Source organism: Nerophis ophidion, linkage group LG15 (assembly GCF_033978795.1).
Source record: "Nerophis ophidion isolate RoL-2023_Sa linkage group LG15, RoL_Noph_v1.0, whole genome shotgun sequence".
Taxonomy (NCBI): domain Eukaryota; kingdom Metazoa; phylum Chordata; class Actinopteri; order Syngnathiformes; family Syngnathidae; genus Nerophis; species Nerophis ophidion.
Window position 1 is genome coordinate 11,360,901 of NC_084625.1, and position 24,922 is coordinate 11,385,822.

Below are 24,922 nucleotides of genomic sequence, written 5' to 3' on the forward strand. Positions count from 1 at the left end.
TTTTAGTTATTTTTGTAATCTTTTTTTCCAAATAGTTTAAGAAAGACCACTACAAATGAGCAATATTTTGCACTGTTTTACAATTTAATAAATCAGAAACTGATGACATAGTGCTGTATTTTACTTCTTTATCTCTTTTTTTACCAACCAAAAATGCTTTGCTCTGATTAGGGGGTACTTGAATTAAAAAAATGTTCACAGGGGGTACATCACTGAAAAAAGGTTGAGAACAACTGTTTTAGACAGCACGGGGGAAAAAAGGTAGAGCACATAAAAATAAGTTTTGTTGCAGCATAAAATGATCAATGCGATGGTAGTGAAAGTGACAGAAATAGTGAGCGATGTGTGCAGAAGGGTTTTATTTCCAATGATGTCTAATCCTGACATCCCACCAGTCCACCATCTGTCACATCTCCTCACACTGCCCCGGGTCGCTGGTACGGATTACCGACAGACCGATTATTTTGTATCCTTCTATATATTATTGTATGACCTATTATTCCAACAGAGCAGCAAAATCAGCGGTGTGCGGGTGGAAGGATGCTGATGCTGCGGCTCATTGATGCTTTCTGCATCGCCTGCTCGCCCTGACTGCAGCTTCCAGTCTGCAAGCTGCACCGTGGAAGGGAGAGGCTGGGACACTCGGTATGTAAGGACTGCATGTTTCATAAAAATGCATTATGCATAGTGTGGATTGCATGTTGCTTTATGACAGTAATATTTATTTTCCACCTTCTGTTCCATATGAAAGCCGTAAATACATACCAAGAATACTAATTCATCATCACCAAATTTACAACTTCGGTGTACTTAGTGTTTGTATAAATAATTCAGCATAAATAAGCACAAATCGCGCTAACTATCCTTAATAGTGTTGATTAATATCCATTCTCGTTATCGTTTTGACAAACGCGTTTTGGCTTGGTTGTTTCCAGCCCGCTTAAGTTTGTCCCTGCCGAGCCACCGTCCACATGGGAGATCACGTGTCCAAGCGACTGCAGCTGATGGCGAATGGAGCCAACATGGAGGAGCGAGCTTTTACCAATCCTTACCCGGACTATGACCAACATCAACAACCGTCGTCACCGCTGGACCACGAAGGACAAGTAAATAACACACATAGAGGAACATATCAAGCCAACTGCAACGTATATAACATATAAAAGCCACCACCACCGGACCACGAATAGTAAATAACATCATAGCATATCAAACAAACGGTAACATACAGTGGGGCAAAAAAAGTATTTAGTCAGCCACCGATTGTGCAAGTTCTCCCACTTAAAATGATGACCGAGGTCTGTTATTTTCATCACTGTGAGAGACAGAATGTGAAAAAAAAATCCAGGAATTCACATTGTAGGAATTTTAAAAAATCAAAGCTCTCACGGATGGAAGGAGGTTTTGGCTCAAAATCTCACGATACATGGCCCTATTCAATCTTTCCTTGACACGGATCAATCTTCCTGTCCCCTTAGCAGAAAAAACAACCCCAAAGCATGATGTTTCCACCCCCATGCTTCACAGTAGGTGTGGTGTTCTTGGGATGCAACTCAGTATTCTTCTTCCTCCAAACACGACGTGTTGAGTTTATACCAAAATGGATACATGGATGATACAGCAGAGGATTGGGAGAATGTCACGTAGTCAGATGAAACCAAAATAGAACATTTTGGTATAAACTCAACTCGTCGTGTTTGGAGGAAGAAGAATACTGAGTTGCATCCCAAGAACACCATACCTACTTTTTTTTAATTGTAAAGAATAATAAATACATCCATCCATTTTCTACCACTTATTCCCTTTCGGGGTCGCGGGGGGCGCTGGCGCCTATCTCAGCTACAATCGGGCGGAAGGCAGGGTACACCCTGGACAAGTCGCCACCTGATCGCAGGGCCAACACAGATAGACAGACAACATTCACACTCACATTCACACACTAGGGCCAATTTAGTGTTGCCAATCAACCTATCCCCAGGTGCATGTCTTTGGAAGTGGGAGGAAGCCGGAGTACCCGGAGGGAACCCACGCATTCACGGCGAGAACATGCAAACTCCACACAGAAAGATCCCGAGCCTGGATTTGAACCCAGGACTGCAGGAACTTCGTATTGTGAGGCAGACGCACTAACCCCTCTCCCACCGTGAAGCATTTTAATTTAATTCTTCATTTCAGTTGCTGTTTTTTCGACGAAGAATATTTGTGAAATATTTCTTCAAACTTATTATGATTAAAATTCAAAAAAATAATTCTGGCAGATCTAGTAACATCTGTAGAATCAAATTTAAATCTTATTTCAAAGTCTTTTTAATTTCTTTTAAAATTTTTGTTCTGGAAAGTGTAGAACAGGGGTGTCAAACTCAAATACCGAGTGGGCCAAAATTTAAAACTAAACGAAGCCGCGGGCCGAGGTTGAACAAATTAACCTTTTAATAGGGACCCAAACAAGTTTTGCATTGAATATTGAACAAGCAAGGCTTATATAACTTTATAGTGACATGCAAAATCGAGTTTCAAATAATAATGATAATTTAAAAATATCAATGGCATATCAAATAAAATTTAAATAAAAATTGAATGCCTCTTTTTGGCAGTGGGGTTGAGGTGGACGAGGTTTGGTGATAGCGGGGGGTGTATATTGTAGCGTCCCGGAAGACTTAGTGCTGCAAGGCGTTCTGTGTATTTGTTCTGTTGTGTTTATGTTGTGTTACGGTGCGGATGTTCTCCCGAAATGTGTCATTCTTGTTTGGTGTGGGTTCACCGTGTGGCGCATATTTGTAACAGTGTTAAAGTTGCTTATACGGCCACCCTCAGTGTGAGCTGTATGGCTGTTGACCAAGTAGGCCTTGCATTCACTTGTGTGTGTGTGTATAAGCCGCATATATTATGTGACTGGGCCGGCACGCTGTTTGTATAGAGGAAAAGCGGACGTGGAGACAGGTTGTAGAGAACGCCAAAGGCAGTGCCTTTAAAGCCCACCCTAAATATTGTTATCCAGGATGAAATTCGGGAGGGGCACTGAATTTAGGGAGTCTCCTGGGAAAATCGAGAGGGTTTGCAAGTAAGAGTGTTAGCGGTGAATGCGGGATTACAGCGGCGGGCCAGCTCTAATGTTGATTTGATATTGCCTCAAGGGCCAAGTGAAATTACACGGCGGGCCAAATTTGGCCCGTGGGCCAGAGTTTGACACCCATGATGTAGAAGAAATAATGATTTGTCTTTGTTAGAAATTTAGCTTGGTCCAATTTGTTATATATTATAACAAAGTGCAGATTGGATTTTAACCTATTCAAAACATGTAATCAAAATTCAAATATCAATCTTAATCAGGAAAAATTACTACTGATGTTCCATAAATTCTGTTTTTAATTTTTTCAAAAAGATTCGAATCAGCTAGTTTTTCTCTTCATTTTTTTCGGTTGAATTTTGAATTTTAAAGAGTCGAAATTGAAGATAAACTATGTTTCAAAATTTAATTTTCATTTTTTTCCGTGTTTTGTACTCTTTTAAACCGTTCAATTAAGTGTTTTTTTCATCATTTATTCTTTGCAAAAAACCTTCTGTAAAAGGAAATAAAATGTACGACGAAAGGACAGACAGAAATACCCATTTTTTTAATATAGCCATCTATTTTCTACCACTTATTCCCTTTTGGGGTCGCGGGGGGCGCTGGCGCCTATCTCAGCTACAATCGGGCGGAAGGCGGGGTACACCCTGGACAAGTCGCCACCTCATCACAGGGGCCAACACAGATCGACAGACAACATTCACACTCACATTCAAACATATAGATTTATTTATTAAAGGTAAATTGAGCAAATTGGCCATTTCTGGCAATTTATATAAGTGTGTATCAAACTGGTAGCCCTTCGCATTAATCAGTACCCAAGAAGTAGCTTTTGGTTTCAAAAAGGTTGGTGACCTCTGCTGTATGTTGTAAAAAAAACGGCCATTAAAAAAAGTCAATACCGACACACGTCAAAATGCCAAATATTGGCGCCGATAATCTTGTCATTGTTGTTGACATTTTACATGCGATTCATTGCGAAAAATGGGGCCCCACATGAGTTACGGGGCCCATTGCACAGCGGGAAAGGAGGCCCTGCACATAACAGGCACTATGAAGTTAGTTGAACATCTTCAGGCCACATTTGAGCTCTTCAGTTGAAGACTTCTATTATGTTAGCAATGGTCACAAACAAAAGGTTTCATGTTTTCAAGATGGCAGAGATAACAAACATCAGACATGTTCTTGTCTGCTGAACATTGTTGAATTAATGCGAAAATTGTACAACATTTTTCTCTATGTGCACCTCAGGTGAGCTCGGCTTTCCAAAGGAAGGTGCAGAGCAAAATCAAAGATTTGCTTCAGCAGATGGAAGAGGGGCTAAAGACTGCTGACCCTCATGATTTCTCGACTTACACCGGTTGGACAGGTAAATATGCCAATTTCTGTCGGTCTATCATTGCATGGTCAATACAACAATAAATACATCTGCCACTGTCTTCTCAGGGATTGCTTTGCTGTATCTGCAGCTGCATCGCGTGTCCAATGAGGCTTCCTATCTGCAAAGAGCACTGGACTATGTCAAGCGATCAATGAGAATTTTGAACGGGCGCAAAGTGACGTTCCTCTGCGGTGACGCCGGACCGTTAGCAGTGGGTGCAGTGGTCCATCACAAGCTTGGAAACACTGCTGACAGCAAAGACTGTCTCACCAAGTGAGTGTCTGAAGTGACGCCATCTTTATCCTGAACCTGTTCTTCGTCAAATGAAAGGGACTTCTTGTCCTTCAGGCTCCTCCAGCTGCAGCAGTCAGTGCTGAGTACAGATACCGAGATGCCGGATGAGTTGCTGTATGGACGAGCAGGGTATCTGTATGCTTTGCTATACGTTAATGACCAAATAGGAGGCGGTACTGTGGATGACGACACCATTGCACAAGTGAGTGCAGGCCCTAGGGGGACTTTTGTGCTTCGGATTGTTCTACATTTCCCACAATGCATTGCCGTTGGCCATATTAGCAAGTTTTGTTGGGAAACACGCTCATTGTTGCTGATCATTCAATGCCGACGACGTGTGCGGGAGTGGGAGGGATAAAACTAGCTTTTAGCGAATTCCTAAGCGTACGTCTGGACACATAGAAGCGACTGAAAAGAAGAATGAATGGCGAAGGCGAGCATGGATTGCTGCACTTAACCAAGATTAGGAATGTAACGGTATCAAAATATTATAACGGTATTACGCCCACGGCACGATGTTATTGTGGTATATGTGTAAAAAAAAAAAAAGTTTAAAAATGTTTACTGTATAAAGTGGCAAGAATGTTTAGGATAAACACTCTTACTGTAATTGAACACAAACATAATGCTCAAATGTTCTAATCATATTATTACCACATCCATCCTTTCATTTTCTACCACTTGTCCCTCTTTGGGTGGCGGGGTTGCTGGAGCCTATCCCAGCTGCACTCGTGCAGAAGGCGGCGTACACCCTGGACAAGTCCCCACTTCATCGCAGGGCCAACACAGATAGACATTGACATACACATACTAGAAACTATTTAGTGTTGCCAATATATATATATATATATATATATATGTATGTATGTATATATATATATATATATATATATATATATGTATGTATATATATATATATGTATACGGTATGTATATATGTATGTGTATATATATATATGTGCGTATATATATGTGTGTGTATATATAATATATATACTATATGCATTTATATGTATATATACATATATGTGTATACGGTATGTATATATGTATGTGTGTATATATATATATGTGTGTATATATATATGTATATATATATAATATATATATATATATATATATATACTATATGCATTTAATTTTATAATATAATTTCAGTCAAGTGTCTTTAAACATCCAAATGTAAAAAAATAATGTTCGAGTTAGTGTCTTTCAACTTTTAACATCAGAGAAACGATGTCCTTCACATCTTAAATGCTGGGAAAATGCTGATTCTCAAAAAAAATAGCTGACAATTCAATTCTTATTAATGTATATAGCTCACAAATTGATACTTGAGCCAATGGCCTCCTTGGCATAAAATATATTTTCCGGGTGGTGGTCTATCAAGTTTGATTCTTACATTACTTAAAGTGTCACCAAACTTTTTATTTGTCCGCACTGGTGCATTTCCTACCTAAAACGAGGATAACAAATTTATTCAAACCACGAGTTGATTAAATGTTTTTGGGGAAAAAAAACATGGGTTAAAAGATTACAACTTCTGACCAGCTTTATGCGTCTTCTTGAAAACGGTCCAGACGAAGGCGGCGACTTTGCCTTGCAGTACGCTGACCAAAGATGTTGTGTTTTCGCCCGGGTTTGTCTCTGTTAGCAACATAACTCAAGAAGTTATACATATATTTCTTTGAAAACTCCAAGAAATGCCCCCAAAAAACTCTCCTTTCTCTCTCCTTTTCAACTTCCCGCACACAAACAATAAATAAAAATGTGTGTGCAAAATCTGTCTTAAAAATCAGTTTAAAAAAAAAATACAGTGTTTTAAAATTAATTTTGTAAAAAAAACGAAAAAAAAAACTGTTAAGAAAAATTCTATGTAAAAAAAAAAAAATCAGTGCAGAAATATGAATTGCTTCAAAACAAAGCACACACTGTACAACAGGTAACATGGCCTGTAGCAGGTATTGCTGCAAAACCTGCCTCTGTGTAAGACTCGTGTCACGTGCCCTCAAATTTGGCACCTAATTGGCTGGTTCTAAGACAGGATCAATTGCTTCAGTCTTAATTTACCAGAAGCGAGTCTTGAGTTTTGACCAAATGAATAAATCTGCACTGATTTTTTTTTTTTTTTACACTGGATTATTACACACTGAATTTTAAAACACAGTATTTTAACAAACTGGGTTTTTAAGCTGACACATTTTGCTCACAAAATTGTATTCAATGAAATATAAATAATTTGATGCAGAAAAAGTCAGTTCACAAAAATTCAAATTACATAAATTTGTTGTCCGAAAAAAAAGCTTTTATGTCAAAGACACAAATGAACCTCCATACTCTCTAACTGACACATCTAATTACCAGTTGTGTATTTTTATTAGGGCTGGGCGATTATGTGATCGATTATTGTGATAGATTTCAAGTTGATTACAACGATCAGCTGTGAGCATATTAACTCTTAATTCGGACATGTCAGACATGTATGAAAATGTTTTATTGTAGAGCAGGGGTAGGGAACCTATGGCTCTAGAGCCAGATTTGGCTCTTTTGATGACTGCATCTGGCTCTCACATAAATCTTAGCTGACATTGCTTAACACCATAATTATGAATAATTTCGCTGGTAATCATAGTGCTAAAAATAACATGCAAAATATAAAACATTCTCATGCATTTAATTCCATCCATCCGTTTTCTACCGCACCCGTTCAAGAAGTCGCATTAATGGTAAGAAGTATTTTATGTCACGATGGGGGGGTCGCAGCTTGCTGCAGGGTCGTTCCCCCAGGAAGGCAGACGGACTACTCGGGACATGGCATTTAGGTAAAAACATGATTTAATTTAAACTAAAAAAAGATACGAACAAAAATCGCTCACAGCGGAGGCACAACTTGGGCTAAGGAGCAAAGCTAACGCATAAACAGACTATGAACATAAATCAAACAAAACTTACTTGGCATGGCATGAAGCACGAAACTATGGCAAGGCATGAAACAAGTCAGCACTGGGGAAAGAAAAGATCACATTGACGCCAGGGCGACTGACTGGCAAAGACGAGCTTAAATACTGCCTTTGATTAGTGCTCGGGAAGCAGGTGAGCGGGCATTTTGTCCACCAGAGACAGGTGGACAAAAGGAGTAACCAAGGAAACCAGACAAAGGAGCGGAAAAAAACAGGAACTTAAAGACTCCAAAGGACAAACAGCACATGGCCAAACATGATCAACAGACATGACATTTTATTTATTATTGGTTAGTTTCAGAATAACAATGTTATTAAAAAGAATAAAAGACTTAGTATACTCTAAACATGTTGGTCTTATTTAAAAATGCACACATGTAGTTGTATTCAGTGTTAAAAAATATGATATGGCTCTCACTGAAATACATTTCGAAATATTTGGCTTTCATGGCTCTCTCAGCCAAAAAGGTTCCCGACCCCTGTTGTAGAGTATATTTAAAAAATAAATATTTTTCTACGTTCATTTTATTTACAGTAATTTGCTTCATTTAATCAGAATGTTAATACATTAAACTATTTTACTTTTTATTACAGATGCTTTAAAACTTACAGGTCACAAAAAATATTTAAAAAAATTGTGATAACAATTGAGATCAGATAATATGAAAATATATATATTGTGATGCATTTATTTGCTATATCGTCCAGCCCTAATTAATGTCCTTGTTGCAGAATTTCCCCTTTGGCTACGTACTCGCAAAAGGCTTCTTTTTTATTTATCTCTCTTGGTTTCTTGTGACAATCACTTTGAGGTTACAACTGACACGTTTCTTTCCTGCGCCGTACCAGGTCGTGACTGTAATCATCCAATCAGGGAAGAATCTGTCAGCGGAGCTAAAGAAGTCCGAACGCTGCCCGCTTCTTTATGAATGGCACAAGAAACAATACGTCGGGGCTGCACATGGCTTGGCTGGAATCTTTGACATGCTCATGCAGGTAATTTCTGACAAAACAAGATGGGGTGACTTTGAAAAGACATTTATTCAAAGACTTTTTACAATGCAGACTTAAAACTACTGTAATGTCCAAACTGCCGCTACTTTGTTCCTATGCTTTCAACCCGAAGGCTTATAGAACGGTGCGATTTTTCTTTGCTGACGACCATAATGAAAACAGTTAAAAAAAAACAAGACAGCACACTAAAAAGGTGTGTTGTGCTATGGCGTCATCTTCTGGACAAATTTGCTCACTTCAGTTGCTGCAGTGCTCTTCTGCTTAGAGCAGGGGTGTCAAAGGTACGACCCAGGGGCCGGATTAGGCCCGCGAACAGGTTTTGTCCGGCCCGCGGTTTGAGTTTGCTGAGTATAAAAATGTACCTGAAATTTTTAAATGAAAGAAACTGCTGTTCTAAATGTGTCCACTAGATGTTACAATAGCTATCATTTGAAGCTTTGTAGATGATGTACAAAAATAAACCACATGATCTTAGTACATCAGTCAGGGAAAATTATCAAACTACATAAATAACATATTGTAATTGGATTTTGATAAACATTTTTTATCTTGATAGATTGAACATAACATCAATAAGTTGACTGATGAACATTATCACATAATTTATTCAGAAAGTATAAATACCGACAAGTAAAGATAGAATACGATTAACCGCAGCATGTAAATGTAAAAAAAACATTATGATTTGTACAATTTCAAAATGTGCTTGTTCTATATTTAAATTAAGAAAACAATAAGAAGTTGTCTTTATTTTTAAGTTATTGTGCCGTTATTGTAGCTGAGATAGGCGCCAGCGCCCCCCGCGACCCCGAAAGGGAATAAGCGGTAGAAAATGGATGGATGGATGGATGTGCCGTTATCTTACCAGTCTGGCTCACTTGGGAGGAGATTTTTCTCCATGTAGCCCCCGATCTAAAATGAGTTTGACACCCCTGGCTTAGAGCTTTGAACCAGAAGTACAAGTGCTGTTCCATCTTCTACATTGTCCATAGCGTGTCTGTTCAAAATAATTCTTCATTCGTCACTCCAAGCAGTGGTTTTAAGTTTTACAATATAACAAAACAAATCTGACTTATTAAATCTTCTAATTTGTGATGTCAGAAGAGTTTTCATGCATATTTCTACATGCTACTGTAACGTGATGAATCTAGTATCGTTAGCATTAGCTACTATGCTAACACGTTTACGAGTGTTTGTGTTAGTATTATTTACTTATGACGGCATTCTTTTTGTATTGTTTCAGTTTCACTTATTCCTCAGTAAATTCACCAAAATGTCACCATGGAGTTATTGAGTTTGTTTAGCTGATTGGAGAGCAAGCTTCTGCAGTTTTTGGGTCCATGATGACTTCTGTTTTTTTTAATCAATTGTTTTACTGCCGTGTTACAGACACCGTTTGGTAACAATTAAGGTTAAATATTTACTAAAACTTTGTGTGTAGATAGCATTTCCCAAAGTATGCATCTCTGACAAATATATGGAAAAATATTTGAGCTCCTAAAATTTTGTGGGTTTGGCTTGAAAACAGGTGAGCTCTATAGTCCGGAAAATACGGTATTCATTGCATTGATGTGCCGTAATGATGACTCATGCGTACATAGTTTACTGAGTAAAAATGTCTCTTTCTCCAGCCTGGAGCAAAGGTACATTCAGACACGCTCTCAGAGTTGGTTCGCCCCAGTATAGACTACATCCGACACAAGAGATTCCGTTCTGGTAATTTCCCATCATCGCTGAGCAACGAGAGCGACCGATTGGTTCACTGGTGCCATGGAGCGCCTGGAGTCATCCACATGCTCATCATGGCTTACAAGGTGAGAAAGACGCTCAAACATCCTCAGACATGCACAGGCATTGTTGCCTTTAGTTCTCTATTGATTGTAAGAAAGAACAACATATAACTTTATTGTCATTGCACTTAAAAAGTACAAGGACATTAGTTTTTAGTGTAGCTTTTATAATCAAGAATGTATAACAGACTAAATGTTGTAAGCAACCACTCTGCATTATTTGGTGTGTTTTTGGTGCAGTTCATTTGGCAGGGTGTCAGTACAGCAAACAAACTTGTTATATTTTAGCCAAAGGTTCCCACTTAACACTAAAAACTATGGGTGTAACGGTATGTGTATTTGTATTGAACCGTTTCGGTACGGGAGTTCCGGAGGTGTACCGAACGAGTTTCCACACGAACATATGAAGTAGCCGCCTCGTCTAAAGTCTTAACAAGCTGCTCCGCTCCGTTCTGCCCCTGTCTCCTACAGAGCACCCAACATTGTCCCACCCACACAACCATCTGATTGGTTGCATATATAGCGTTAACAGCCAATCAGCAGTGCGTATTCAGAGCGGTAACCAACCAGCAGTGCGTATTCAGAGCGCATGTAGTCAGCGCTTCAGCGTCGAGCAGATAGGTGTTCAGCAGGTGAGCAGCGGACTCTCCCCAAATTATAATAAACACCTCCCAGTCAACGTTCTAGATCAGTGGTCCCCAACCTTTTTGTATCCGTGGACCGGTCAACGCTTAATAATTTGTCCCGCGGCCCGCGGGGGGGGGGGTCCTTTTTTTTCTTTGTCATGAAAAAGGGACGTTTTTGTCATGAAAAAGGGAGGTTTTTGTGGTTGGTGCACTAACTGTAAGTGTATATTGTGTTTTTTATGTTGATTTAATAACCTTTTTTTTTTTTTTTTAATGAATACATTTTTTTTCTGTGGCCCGGTACCAATCGGCCCGGTGGTTGGGGACCACTGTTCTAGATGATGTTCTAGAAACAAACTGCAGCTCAGCTCGCTCGCAGTCCTGGCTTGAGGTGAAGGCTAATTAACTTTTAGCGTAACGTTAGCTCATTTTGCAGTGTGTGTGTGTGCGTGCATGCGTGCGTGTGTATGCTAGTGATATAATAATGTAAGTGGATCATTAAGCCTACATGAACTCCATGGTGTTCAGGGATGAATAGTCTCTCCTATTGCTATTGTGATATTTTTTAGGTTATAGTTACATTAATCATTAGTAATGTAGCAGCCTAGTTTGAATGGCAGGGTCCCTGCTATCACATGTTGATAAAAATATAACATTTACATAATAAAAATCAACTACAGGCTTTCCAAATGCTGTAAAAAATTAAGCATGATGAGTTGACTTGAAACTGTTTAATGTTGCACTTTTTATATGTAGAAGAAATGTTTTGTCATTTTATTTAATCTGAGCAACAAGTTGAGGCAGTTTAATGTTGATTAATGTGGGCAGAATTATTATAGTGTTCCCAATGTTAAAAGGATAAAACCATTGTTTACAAATTTGGTAAGTACATAACCAAAAAATTCATATTTTGTTGTTTTCTTACTGTACCCGAAAATTAACCGAACCGTGACCTCTAAACTGAGGTACATACCGAACCGAAATTTTTGTGTACCGTTACACCCCTTCTAAAAACATACAGAGAATCGTAGGAACGAAACTCTTTGGTGAAGCGTGGACCTCCTGTGTTCTCAAGCATTTTAATTTGCGGCTCAGATAATGAAACGTACTTGTGTCTGCCAGGTGTTTGAAGAGGAGAAATACCTGAAGGAAGCAGCAGAATGTGGCGAGGTCATCTGGCAGAGAGGTCTCCTGAGAAAAGGCTACGGCATCTGCCACGGCACCGCTGGCAACGGCTACGCCTTCCTGTCTCTGTACAAGCTAACCAAGGAGAAGAAGTATCTGTATTGGGCCTGCAAGGTAATGATTGGCTCAAGTCGACAAAGCCTTCTGTTTTTCTCCAATAATGTTGTTTTCCTTCCCCACATTGTTTACGTGGATGGACGTGTTGCACTTGGTTGCGTCTTGAAGTTGTGTGCTTTTTTTTTGTCAGTGTGAGCGTTGACTTATGTCATTCATTTTGTAAATTCTTCTGGCTGATACTTCACTTATTTTTGGTCCCCTGGTTTTTAGATATTTCCTGTTGATGTTCAGACATTTTGTTTAGGTGTTCGGATATCTAATTTCCTTGTTCAGATGTCTTCTCTCCTTGTTCAGATATCTTCTTGTGATGTTCAGATATCTCCTTTGGATGTTCAGATATCTACTTTCCTTGTTTAAATATCTCCTTATGATGTTCAGATATCTAATTTCCTTGTTCAAATATCTCTTTGTGATGTTCAGATATCTTCTCTTGATTTTCAAATATCTACTTTCAAAGTTCAGATATCTCCTCAATCCAATCCAATCCACTTTATTTATATAGCACATTTAAACAACAATAACGTTTCCAAAGTGCTGCACAGCCATGTTAAAAACAATTGTAAAAAAAAATAAAATAAATAAATAAAATAAAATAAAAAAAGTATATATATATATATATATATATATATATATATATATATATATATATATTATGCTCCACCAATGACTGAATAAAAACAAAAAATAAATAAATATAAAAACAATATAAAAACAAATATGATTAAAAACTATTTTAAGGGGTAAAATCAATTAAAACAGTAAAATAGAAATCAAAGTGTATAAAAAACACAGAGGACAACAGAGAACAGAGGACCACACAACTCACGTAGTGTTAAAAGCCAAAGAATAAAAGTGGGTCTTAAGACGAGACTCCTTTCCTTGTTCAGATACTTTATCTCCTTGTGATGTTCAAATATATTCTTTCAATGTTTAGATATCTTTTTTAGGTGTTCATATTTTTTCTTTTGTTGTTCAGATATCTCCTTTCCTTGTTTAGATATCTCCTTTCTTTGTTCAGATAACTCCTTGTGACGTTCAGATATAGCATTTCCCAATTCAGATATCTCCATTGGATGTTCAGATGTCACATTTCCTTGTTAAGATTCATCCTTTCATTATTCAGATATCTATTTATGTTTAGATATCTCATTTCCTTGTACAGACGTCTCCTTTCAATGTTCAGATATTTTCTTGTGATGTTCAGATATAGCCTTTCCTTGTTCAGAACTTCAGATATTTCCGTCCATCCATTACTTTATGGTAATTTCTTCCTGGAAGGTCTTAAGTGATTATTTTATTCTTTAGTACCACTTCATCATGTGGTACTGTGCATCCTTGTTTCCTCTGTCTTTTCTGTGGCATGGAGGGAGTGTCAAGAAGGTTTTGTCCAGACATTCAGTTTTACCTCTTCTCAGTTAGCTGGCTGGTTTCAAGTATTTAACAGCAGACAATGCTAAAGCCGAGCATGTCAGCAAAGATTCTGATGGTTGTGTTGAAAATCTGTGGTCAGGAGAAGCAAGAAAGGTGGTGTAAAAAGATGCAGCTCTGGCCAAATGTTGACATATTCATGTTTTTAATCAAGATGCTCGACTTCATTCTTCTTCATCCAGTTTGCTGAGTGGTGTTTGGACTATGGAACCCACGGCTGCCGCATCCCAGAGAGACCCTACTCGCTTTTTGAAGGTATCCTAAATGTTTTATGAACATATTTAGGGCCCTGTGAAATCTGTTTATTTTTTTTCCAAATTCTGGTTGATTTTTTTTTTTGTAATCCAGTTTTTACCTTTCACTATTATTTTACCAGCAACAAGAGTGTGTGCTTTTTGTGTTAAAACGTCCCCTATTAAATGCAGAAATTTATTTGGTGAAAATGTAACACATCATTAGATAATTTTGACCAGTGTTTAGGTCAAAGCATGATCATTTTGTAACATAAATACACCAATCAGTAACAAAGTGCTCTTATAAGGTACTTTAGAAACTTTTTTTAGCGCAATCCGACTCGATGTTGTGCACAACATTGTTATTGAGAAGGCTGAAAGTGTGTTGCTGTTCTTAAGAGCTCTCGAAGGCTGCCATGTTTTTGAGAGGAAACGAGGCTGTGTTGAAATTAAAGAACAGTCCATGTTTTAACATTTGTTGTTTTAGTAATTGAACATTAGACATCATTAGAAGCATTCAGGTTATCAGTAACTTGCCAATGATGATGTCTTAGTTTTTTTGCAGATTTTGTTGATGTTTCAAGTTGTCATTTGGACAATGTTTAGTTCAGGAGGGGTAGGGGGATTGGGGTCTGATTTCCCCAGCAAAACATTCCTTCTCCTTACGATGACAGCGTTTTTGTCACATTATTGTCCATTTCCAGGATATTCCGCATTTAATAGGCGATTCCGTTTTTATTCTAATAACAAAAATGAATTTCTCTTTGGAGATGAATAAAGTATCTATCATATTATAGGGCCTTTCTTAGGTCTGTGAATCTTTGGGCACCACACGATTTGATCCGATTGTTGGTAACAATTTGATTCAGAATTGATTCACGATTTATAACAATTCTCTATTTAAAATCAATACTTTTTAATAACATTGGGTGCCAGTCTTATGATTAACTAAATTCCTCCTTGAAAAAGATAAACATCTTTTGATACATTCCTACATTATTTAACTTTAATAAAATAATTTTTCTCATTTAATAAAGTCGAGTAAAAATAAGGCAACGAGAGCAGTATCCAACAATTCTCTTTCCTAAAGTAAATCTGTACACAGATATAGGCATTTACATCAACAATATGGTTTGCCTAAGTGGCTGGAGGGAAAAAAAAGTTTTTCAAATTAATCGCGATTCTTATTTGTAACTATTTTTAACCGATTAAAAAAAGAAAATCTTTTTAGACTATCTTTTTTTTTTTAAACAATTGTTGATTTTTTTTTCAATCAATTAAGAATTGCTATTCATTCTAAAAAAAATTTTTTTTTTACATCCCTAGCCTTGCTCATTTACTTTGTACAAACTGTCTTTTTGGTTGAAAAGATGGAAGAGTCCACACATTGTACAAGGGTTAAAATGATAGCGATGATGAGACGCCATAAAGCATGAAAGTGATGTGTAGCTGATAAAACCATTCATTAACAATTAATGGTAATAAATAAATGAATAATTCATTATATTGTTTTTCCTATTAGGTATGGCAGGCACCATCCACTATCTGTCGGATATGGCCGCTCCTGAAGCTTCCCGCTTTCCTGCTTTTGAACTTTGACCTGCCAACTGTTGGAAAGCAGTTAAAAGAAGAAAAGACTAAAATCATCTTCATTTTTTGTTGTTTGACTCAATGAAATTACAAACTACAAATATTAAGAATATTTTTTTGATGAAATTACACATTGGACTGAGGTTGCTGGCAACATTTATAAAGTGTATTCTTTGGACCAAATCATACAGGCACACTTAAGACAAGTTGAAATACATAACAGCCTATACCGTACTGTCTAAACAAGAAATACAGTACGAGTATTGTTGGTTTTCTATGAATCTGCATGCTTGCTGTACTTTGTGTCCCGTAATTTCTGGCATTTAATTATCCTGCCTACCTTTTAATAACTGAAAATGAAAATATCCCAGAATTCTAAGAAGCGAGGGAAACGGCAGCAACAATGAAAGAATATCACAAACTAAAAATTGCATTTGTTGTTATGAAATGGGGTGATATCTGCATGTGCAACATAAAAGTTATCAACCCGACAGCAAAAGAATGCTCATTAAAGCCTCCTTTAATGACCTACATGATGATTATGTTGTCACTTCATTCTTTTTGTTTCATATTTATTTTTTATGTTACATTTGTTGTATACACTTGTGCATTGTACACTTATGTAGTATGCATGTGTATTGTTTATTTGTGTATGTGATTGAAATGTAATTGTTTGCTTTTTGGCCTGGCGATGGCGTTTATAATTATCTGATGTATTCACATTTATATATATTCACCAGGAAGAAATATGACTGTATGATGGGTCAGACCTTTTTTTTTTAATTAAAACATGATGAGAGAAAATGTTGCTCTATGAGATCTGTTACCACTTAAATACAATTATACTTCATGTATAATGTAGGAATACTACGATCTTGTCACAGTAAAAATTTCACTTATTTTTTCCTTATAAAGAAAAACTCACTTTGATAATAGACGTAGTAAAATGAACAATACAATAGAATGTAGAACGAACCACTACAGTAGTTTTGTTAAGTAGTGATAATATACAACACTCACCTTGGAGTCGGGACTTCTACAGCATCTCCTTCCAGTTCTTTCTCCGTCAAACACAGCTTTAAATACATTTGCTGACCTTTGTAGGAATCACTACAGAACTTTTTATGGGTTCTGTATAGGTTTTTTGCCCATCATTTCCCATTCCTTAAATAAAACAAAAAAAATATATGTATTAAATTTTTTATACATTGTAACTCATAAATTGCTTACAATTAAGCTTATTGGCTATTGCACCCCTAAAGCCCTCTAAAAACCGCCAACAATAATCCACTTAGATCTCGTGTTTTGAATATTAAACAAGTGTTAGGGATATTGTTATTATAAGCACTAACGCAGACAAACTATTTTTAGCTGTGCCGTGACCTCAGAGAGCTATCTTATGCTGCTATATTGGCATATTGAGCTGCAGCTGCTGCATTGCCTCCGAGTTGGTGAAAGTTAATTCTAGATTATAAATCATGGCTCTCACCTAGATAGTTGAAGGTTGTGTAAATAAACCAAAAAGTTACTCAACCTTGATATTCAACCTAAACATGAAGATGGTGAGTAAAGCCCTTTTTACACGGCACACCAAATCTGATTTTTTGCCCACAAGTGACACAATCGGATATTTTTTGCCAGTCTAAACGCTCTAAAGTGCTTCAAATCTGATCTTTCGGCATCAGACTCAGGCCACATCAGAAGGTAGTACAAATCAGATTGAAATCTGATCTTTTCACATGTGAATTCAGTCAAAATCCAATGCGACCTGAAAGCAACCCAAACTTTTAACAGCCATATAAAGTGTGTAAATTAATGGCTCCCCAGGTATAGCTCGCTGTATAGCAAACGGTTCGACATAGCAGTGGCTAACACATAAATGCTCATAAAACAGCCAAAGTTTTGCTTTATTTCATTTTGAATTCAATATATCTCCAATTGGGATTATTCGCAGAAGCCTTTGATATGTATTATTATAATTAGTGATGGGTCCGGCAACACCGATGTATGCGTCGAGCTCATAGAGCAAAACCCTGTGTCAGTGAGCGTACCGCTTTTCGAAAGTCACGTGACCGATCATGAGCTGTTTCGGTCACGTGACCGATACGCAAACTGTGTCGCACTGACGACTGCGCGCCAAACTGTGTTTATAAGGAAGCGCATCTGTAAACGAGATGCTGCTGCCAACAGAATAACCGCACTTGTTGGTCATTTGTAATGTATCGTCGTCGGAGATCATTTCCGTCATGTGGGAATATTTTGATCATATATTGGAAAAAAAGCTTTTTTTTGTTAATTCCCTTGTCGTTTCATCCTGTTTTCTCAAAGTTTCTACTCGATCTGTTAGTAAGTCAGTAACGGTACGTGTTTTTGTGTTGAACCGTTTTGGTAGCTCAGTTGGTAGAGTGGAGGGCTGTAAATGCTCATGCTGAGTTCCTTAGGGCACTGGTTCAAATCCAGATCAATAGTTAAATCATTACGTTCTTACCATGAATTGATTAACATGGACCCCGACTTAAACAAGTTGAAAAACTTATCTGGGTGTTACCATTTAGTGGTCAATTGTACGGAATATGTACTGCACTGTGCAATCTACTAATAAAAGCTTCAATCAATCAATCAACAGTGCGTATTCAGAGCGCATGTAAAAATAGATTAATAATTAAATAAAAAGAAATTCCCAGTTCACAAGTAATCTCATTCACAACACGTTCTCTTAGATGTTCACATTATTTATTGACTGTATCTAAAAAAGATAAAAATATATTTTTATTTAAATGAAGATATGAAATAATCCTAAATGAAATACAATGACTTGGTTTATATTATTGTATATACTAGGTCATAAAATCAGTGTCAGTTGAGTCGGTCCATAGGTTGCCTGTAGGGATTTTTAATGTCCAGCAGATGTCAGTATTTAGTGACACAGTATTGACACAGTATCAATACAGTTTTGCAATGTGTCTAAACCAGTGGTTCTTAACCTGGGTTCGATCGAACCCTATGGGGTTCGGTGAGTCGGCCTTAGGGGTTCGGTGGAGGTCAAGCCACACCCGACTCATCGTGTATATCAGACCTGGGCAAATTAAGGCCCCGGGGGCCACATGCGGCCCGTTAAGCTTTTCAATCTGGCCCCGGACATTCCCAAATAATTATTTTAGATCTTTAAGATGGAAAGTGTATTAGTGTATATTATTGTATATACTAGGTCATAAAATCAGTGTCAGTTGAGTCGGTCCATAGGTTGCCTGTAGGCATTTTTAATGTCCAGCAGATGTCAGTATTTAGTGACACAGTATTGACACAGTATCAATACAGTTTTGCAATGTGTCTAAACCAGTGGTTCTTAACCTGGGTTCGATCGAACCCTAGGGGTTCGGTGAGTCGGCCTCAGGGGTTCGGTGGAGGTCAAGCCACACCCGACTCATCCTGTACATCAGACCTGGGCAAATTAAGGCCCCGGGGGCCACATGTGGCCCGTTAAGCTTTTCAATCTGGCCTGCCGGACATTCCCAAATAATTACTTTAAATCTTTAAGATGGAAAGTGTAGCTGCCATTATGATGTGCACTCATGTTTTATAATGATCGTAAGTCTTGATCTATATTAAGTATTTCAATAGTTGAAATCTGCCCTTTTGAATGATATACTAGTTACTGTGGTCATCTAATTAGTTACTATGGTCATCTAATTAATTACTTTGGTCATCCAACTAACAGCAGCTCACTCAGACGAGGCACCAACTAGTGTAGGTGGGGAACGTTTCCACAGAGGGTTTCCAGAGCCTGAAATCCGGGTAACAGGGACATACGCGGAAAGAGATTTTTACAATATATTCACATATATCAGATATTAGGTTTTTTTTTTTTTTTTTTTACCATTTGCATTCATATTTCACTGTTTGTTGCATTTTTGTTGTGTTCCTTTCTGTCCCCCATCTTGCAATCCCACCCAACGAGGTCCAACACCACAGCGTTTCTGAAGCAGCTCTGAAGGAGGTAACCTATTATTTCCACTCTACTCAGGTTATTTTGTATCATGGGATTGTTGTATGTAGTCCTAAAATTGAACTGAATGTGGATGGAGAGGGGGTGTGACGTTCATATGTTGTCAATATTCAGTGTTAAAATCTATCCTTCATAGTTGATATTGTAAATCCCACATTCTGTATTTTCATGTACATTCTGGGTGTCTCATTAAGTAAAAAAAAATTTAAAATTGCATTCCGTTTTTTAAGGCGGTCTGTCATAACGTTTTTAGCATTCAATCAGACATCATTGTGAGGTTTTGTATTAGTGTTCCTAAAAATAGATATACCGGCCCCCAAAGACATTTTTTTCTCTCAATTTGGCCCCCCGAGTTAAAATAATTGCCCAGGCCTGGTGTACATAAAAACTTCTCCCTATCGGCGTATTATGGATACGGCAACAGCAGAAGTCAAACTGATTTGAGGGTGTGTCATTTGTTGTGAGATAATGCACGGTGTTGGTTTTGTTCTTTGAACAAGGTGATGTTCATGCACGGTTCATTGTGTGCACCAGTAAAAAAATTATATCACTTTGTCTTGAATTTGAGAAAAAAAAAAAACATTTTATGTTTCACTAAAGAAGGGTTCGGTGAATGCGCATATGAAACTGGCTCTGAGGTTCGAGAGCCAGTTCCAGCTCGTGGTGCCCAAGACCAGACTTAAAACCAGGGGAGACAGGGTCGGCCCTAAGCTCTGGAACACTCTGCCCCTCCATGTTCAAACTGCTTCCACAGTGGAGTGTTTTAAGTCTCGTCTTAAGACCCACTTTTATTCTTTGGCTTTTAACACTACGTGTGTTGTGTGGTCCTCTGTTGTCCTCTGTGTTTTTTATACACTTTGATTTCTATTTTACTGTTTTAGTAGACAGTAAAATAGAGGTTGATTGGCAACACAAAATTGGCCCTAGTGCAGGGGTAGGGAACCTATGGCTCTAGAGCCAGATGTGGCTCTTTTGATGGATGCATCTGGCTCTCGGATTAATCTTAGCTGCCATTGCTTAACACGATAAGAAATTATTTCCACTGGTAATCGGAGTTAAAAAAAAAAAGTTCAAAATACAAAACATTCTCCTGCATTTCCATCCATTCGTTTTTCTAACGCATCTGTTCAAGAAGGCGCATTAATGGTAAGAAGTATTCTATTTATTATTGGTTAGCTTCAGAATAAAAATGTTATTAAAAAGACTATGAGAGTTATTGTACTCAAAAAATGTTGATGTTACCTAAAAATGCACGCATTTAGTTGTATTCAGTGTTAAAAAAAAATAATATAAGGCTCTCATGGAAATACATTTTAAAATATTTGGCTTTCATGGCTCTCTCAACCAAAAAGGTTCCCGACCCCTGCCCTAGTGTGTGAATGTGAGTGTGAATGTTGTCCGTCTATCTGTGTTGGCCCAGCGATGAGGTGGCGGATTGTCCAGGGTGTACGCCGCCTTCCGCCCGATTGTAGCTGAGATAGGCGCCAGCGCCACCTGCGACCCCAAAAAAGGGAATAAGCGGTAGGAAATGGATGGATGGGTGGATGGATGTTTTAATTGATTTTACCCTTTAAAATGGTTTTTAATTAGATTTATTTATTTTTTGTTTTTATTCAGTCATTGGTGGAGCATAATATTGTTTTTTTTTTTAATATTGTTTTTAACATGGCTGTGCAGCACTTTGGAAACGTTCTTGTTGTTTAAATGTGCTATATAAAAAAAGAGTGAATTGGATTGGATTGGTGGGGTTTGGGACCTCCAACAAGGTTAAGAACCAGTACTGGTCCAAAAGCTACATGACGCCTCATCAACCCATCACTAATTATAATTATAGTTCACATAATATTGTCAACAAATAGCTACCATGCTAAGCTAAGAGGCTAGTAACATTTCACTCACCGGAGCTTCACCCGACAAAGCACGAGAAAAAAAAGTGTGACGTCCCCAAACGGCAACCTTCTGTTGAGGTAGGAACCATCTAAAACAAAAAACATGAATCAAAGTGAACTTTTACCAACTTTCTGTCTTATAATTGGCTTCGGAAAAACTCCTTAAAATGTTGCTGTGTAGACTGCTGTGTCACTGTGTATGATGCGCGCGCACCCTGCTGGCGGCATTGTCAAACATACTTTTATATATGTCCATCCATCCATCGTCTAATATATATATATAATGTAAATGAAATTGTAAGACACGGACATTTTTTTTAAGCTGTACTTGAACTAATGCAATTTATTTGCCCAGAACTTGGTAAGATTATTGTCATAAATCCAGTCAGGCAATATTTTAAAGTGAAATTTGTCATCGTTTGCAGTGGCGTATGCATTGACCTGATCACTGGCCGTATAACAACCCACACCTTTCAGGTAACCATCCGCAGTTAGGTTAATTAGCATCCGTGCTTAAAATAAATTATGTGATTAATCTGTATATATTTTACACACATATTAAAATATTTTAATGTAATCAATTATTTCAGTTAACGTGGTATTTGTGAAATCCCTTTTAATCATGGCAGTGAGCCTGCAAATTAGCTCAACCACAATTTCATTTAATCTTCATTTCATTTACTGGAAGTACGTTTTTTTGAGCTAGTTTAGCAACCGTTTACCCAAGAGTTGTATAACTTGGTATGTGACACTTGTGAACTGATAGCATGGAAACGTTAGCATGCTAACATTAAAGTGCTAACTTTTTGGAAAAATTTCCTTTTTTTTTCTTTAATTCCCCAGCCATACACTTTAGAGTCATATAACTTGGTATGTAATACAAGCTAACTATTATCATGCTCAAGTTAGCTTGCTAGCATGCTTATATTAGCATGCTAACATTAAAGTGCTAACATTTTTTTACAAAATTTACTTTTTTCCCCCTCTAATTCCACAGCCATACACCTTAGAGCCATATAAGTTGGCATGTAACACAAGCTAACTATTACCATGCTCACGTTAGCTTGCTAGCATGCTTATATTAGCATGCTAACATTAAAGTGCTAAGGTTTTTTTTGCAAAATTTACTTTAATCCCCTCTAATTCCACAGCCATACACCTTAAAGTCATATAACTTGGCATGTAACACAAGCTAACTATTATCATGCTCACCTAAGCTTGCTAGCATGCTTACATTAGCATGCTAACTCTTTGAGATACTTTTTTTTACCGTTTATCCCAGTTATATAACTTGGTATGTGACACTTGTTAACTGTTAGCATACAAATGATAGCATGCTAGCAAGCTAATTTAGCCCTGCTAACCTTTTCATCTAATTTTACACTTTTTTTTCCTATTTCCACAGCCATACACCTCTGAGTCGTATAACTGGGTATATGAAACATGCTGACTGTTATTGCTATTGTTAGCATACGTGCCATGTGTTAGTATTTTTATGTAAACATGCTACTGATTTAGGCTAGCTCTGTCGCTCATTTTTTTTATGTTACACCTAAAACTCCCGGATTCAGACACTCGGCACCATCTAATAAGTACGGCGGCTTCCAGCAACAGAAGTCCAGGGCACAGATAGTAGGCCCATCAAAATTGCCGCGGGAATTTTCTAGTTGTATTTAATTTACCAGAAGTAAGTCTTGAGTTTTTGAAGCAACAAACATTACTGCGAAAAAAAAGTTTTACACTGAATTTTTAAAGCAACGTATTTTAACAAACTCAACTATTAAACACACCATTTTTTAAATTCACTGTAGAAATATTTTGTTGCTTAAAAAAAGGAAATTAAATTAAATTTTGTAATGAAAATGTAATGCAATTGTGAGCGTAATTTGCTCAATTACATATATTCAGTTTAAGATTAAGAAAAAACAGCAAATTTGTGGAAATTGCTTTGATTATTTTTCTTAACTAAACATAAATAATGCAAACTGTAGGCAGATAACTCCCCAATAATTAATATGATTTACAGTAAATATTTGAATAATTATTTTATTTGTAGTTTATTGACATACAGTGTGAATAGTTTGTAAATAATGCCTTCATCTTATCCACTCGTTTTAGTTGATGCATTTCGCCGTGAAGACAGGCTTTCAAGCTTCGCCTTGGCGCCTGAAAAATGCTGTTAGCATGCTAATATTAGCATGGCTTTGTAACAGCAAATGTAACTAATGCGTACAGATGAAAAAGTTAGTACGCCAATGTGACTGTCTTATGCAGTCGTCGTGTGGGTTGAATGGACCACCCAGGAAGGACATGCTTTCAACCAGGTTAAACTCTTTTATTTTTTTTCAAATAAAGCTTGTCTTTAGTGTAGGTCGGATTGCTTTGCAGCTGCTTCTTTCCACTGATCGCTCACGGTCCGCTCTTTCAGCCGCCGTCGTCGTCCTCCTCTCTGGCTCGCTCTTTGATCGCTCTTCATCTGCTCCTGCAGGCTGTCCAACTCCTTTTTCGATCTCTCCTCCTTATCCTCTTTTATGCAGCAGGAGGAGATGAATTAATTGTGTGCCGGTGTGTGTGCCAAGCACCTGATTTAGATTGTGGCGGCGTCGCTCCCAGCATGCCCCGCCTCTCCGCTCCGCCGCATCCTCTGCCTCCTTGCTGCCATCTTGGGCAGGGCTGCAGTGTGCCCCGCCCTGCCGTCGGCCCGTTGGCTCCGCCTCTCCACAGCCGACATTAGCATTTTTACATGCAAACTGTCAGCATGTGTTGGGTGCCAAAATAATATGACTGAGGTATACACTGGCAAAAGTAGCTAAAAAATAGTTAGCACGCTAATGTTAAAATGCTAACTACATTAAAGCTATTTCTAGCCAAGATTCCTGCTCGCTAGGTCAATGTCTATCATACCGAAATTTGTACACTGAAGTTATTCTCGCCCTGCAAGTTTTTTTCAAAAGAGCCAAATGATGTTGTACTTTTTTTATTCCATAATGCTGTGATACATTGTGTACTTCCACATGATTTATACATTGTGTACTTTTTAGATGATTGATGCTGACAGTGAAGTGATGGGGTCGATAGAAATTCATCTTTGGTCGGAACAGAACAAAAAAAAAAAAAATGGTTGCTTTGTCGATTTCTTTGTCTTTTCTGGAGGACAACAAATGTTTTTTGAGGATTTCTTCCACCAAGTGTTTGTCGCGGACGTTACTTCTTGTCAGCGTTGTCGAAGATTTGTTCGTAGGACGGCGGCGGGTGGTTGCAGTACGAGGGCGGTGGCGGGTAGGAGGCCATCATCATGTGGGCGGAGCCAGTCTGCTGCAGGTAAGCGGGGTGTGTGTGTGA

The 24,922-nt window shown here is 37.9% G+C and overlaps 2 protein-coding genes and 1 long non-coding RNA gene across 5 annotated transcripts in view; 1 reads left to right on the forward strand and 2 right to left on the reverse strand.

The window, feature by feature from the left end:
- The first annotated feature begins 422 nt into the window (after positions 1-422).
- Positions 423-16,216, forward strand: lancl2 (LanC lantibiotic synthetase component C-like 2 (bacterial)). 3 transcript variants are annotated; one of them, XM_061921516.1, is made up of 11 exons: positions 423-437; positions 509-645; positions 936-1,106; positions 4,319-4,436; positions 4,514-4,721; positions 4,797-4,944; positions 8,552-8,698; positions 10,348-10,530; positions 12,255-12,431; positions 14,045-14,117; positions 15,618-16,216. In XM_061921516.1, exons 3-11 carry the CDS (start codon positions 972-974, stop codon positions 15,692-15,694), a joined length of 1,266 nt encoding a protein of 421 aa, XP_061777500.1. In that variant the 5' UTR covers positions 423-437; positions 509-645; positions 936-971; the 3' UTR covers positions 15,695-16,216. The 3 variants fall into 3 exon arrangements, with proteins under 3 accessions (XP_061777500.1, XP_061777501.1, XP_061777499.1); XM_061921515.1 differs by lacking the exon at positions 423-437 and having other exon boundaries at positions 508-645; XM_061921517.1 differs by lacking the exons at positions 423-437; positions 15,618-16,216 and having other exon boundaries at positions 507-645; positions 14,017-14,121.
- Positions 13,096-21,783, reverse strand: LOC133569286 (uncharacterized). The gene is made up of 3 exons (XR_009809786.1): positions 21,591-21,783; positions 16,706-16,849; positions 13,096-13,934 (listed from the first exon to the last, which is right to left on the reverse strand). It is a non-coding gene; the product is annotated as an uncharacterized LOC133569286 (long non-coding RNA).
- Positions 21,784-24,541: 2,758 nt separating this feature from the next.
- The window catches only part of vopp1b (VOPP1 WW domain binding protein b), an 18,311-nt gene continuing 17,930 nt past the window's right edge, over positions 24,542-24,922 (reverse strand). The window contains exon 5 of the mRNA XM_061921518.1: positions 24,542-24,922. This exon is cut by the window's right edge and continues 71 nt beyond it. Within this exon, the coding sequence (XP_061777502.1) occupies positions 24,785-24,922 (138 nt within the window). The 3' untranslated portion in view covers positions 24,542-24,784.

Bases quoted from the DNA above. Each gene is read 5' to 3' on its own strand.
- lancl2 (XM_061921516.1), top strand. From the start codon at position 972: ATGGGAGATCACGTGTCCAAGCGACTGCAGCTGATGGCGAATGGAGCC. The intron at 1,107-4,318 runs GTAAATAACACA...TGTGCACCTCAG, and splicing joins CGCTGGACCACGAAGGACAA to GTGAGCTCGGCTTTCCAAAG. The intron at 12,432-14,044 runs GTAATGATTGGC...TTCTTCATCCAG, and splicing joins ATCTGTATTGGGCCTGCAAG to TTTGCTGAGTGGTGTTTGGA.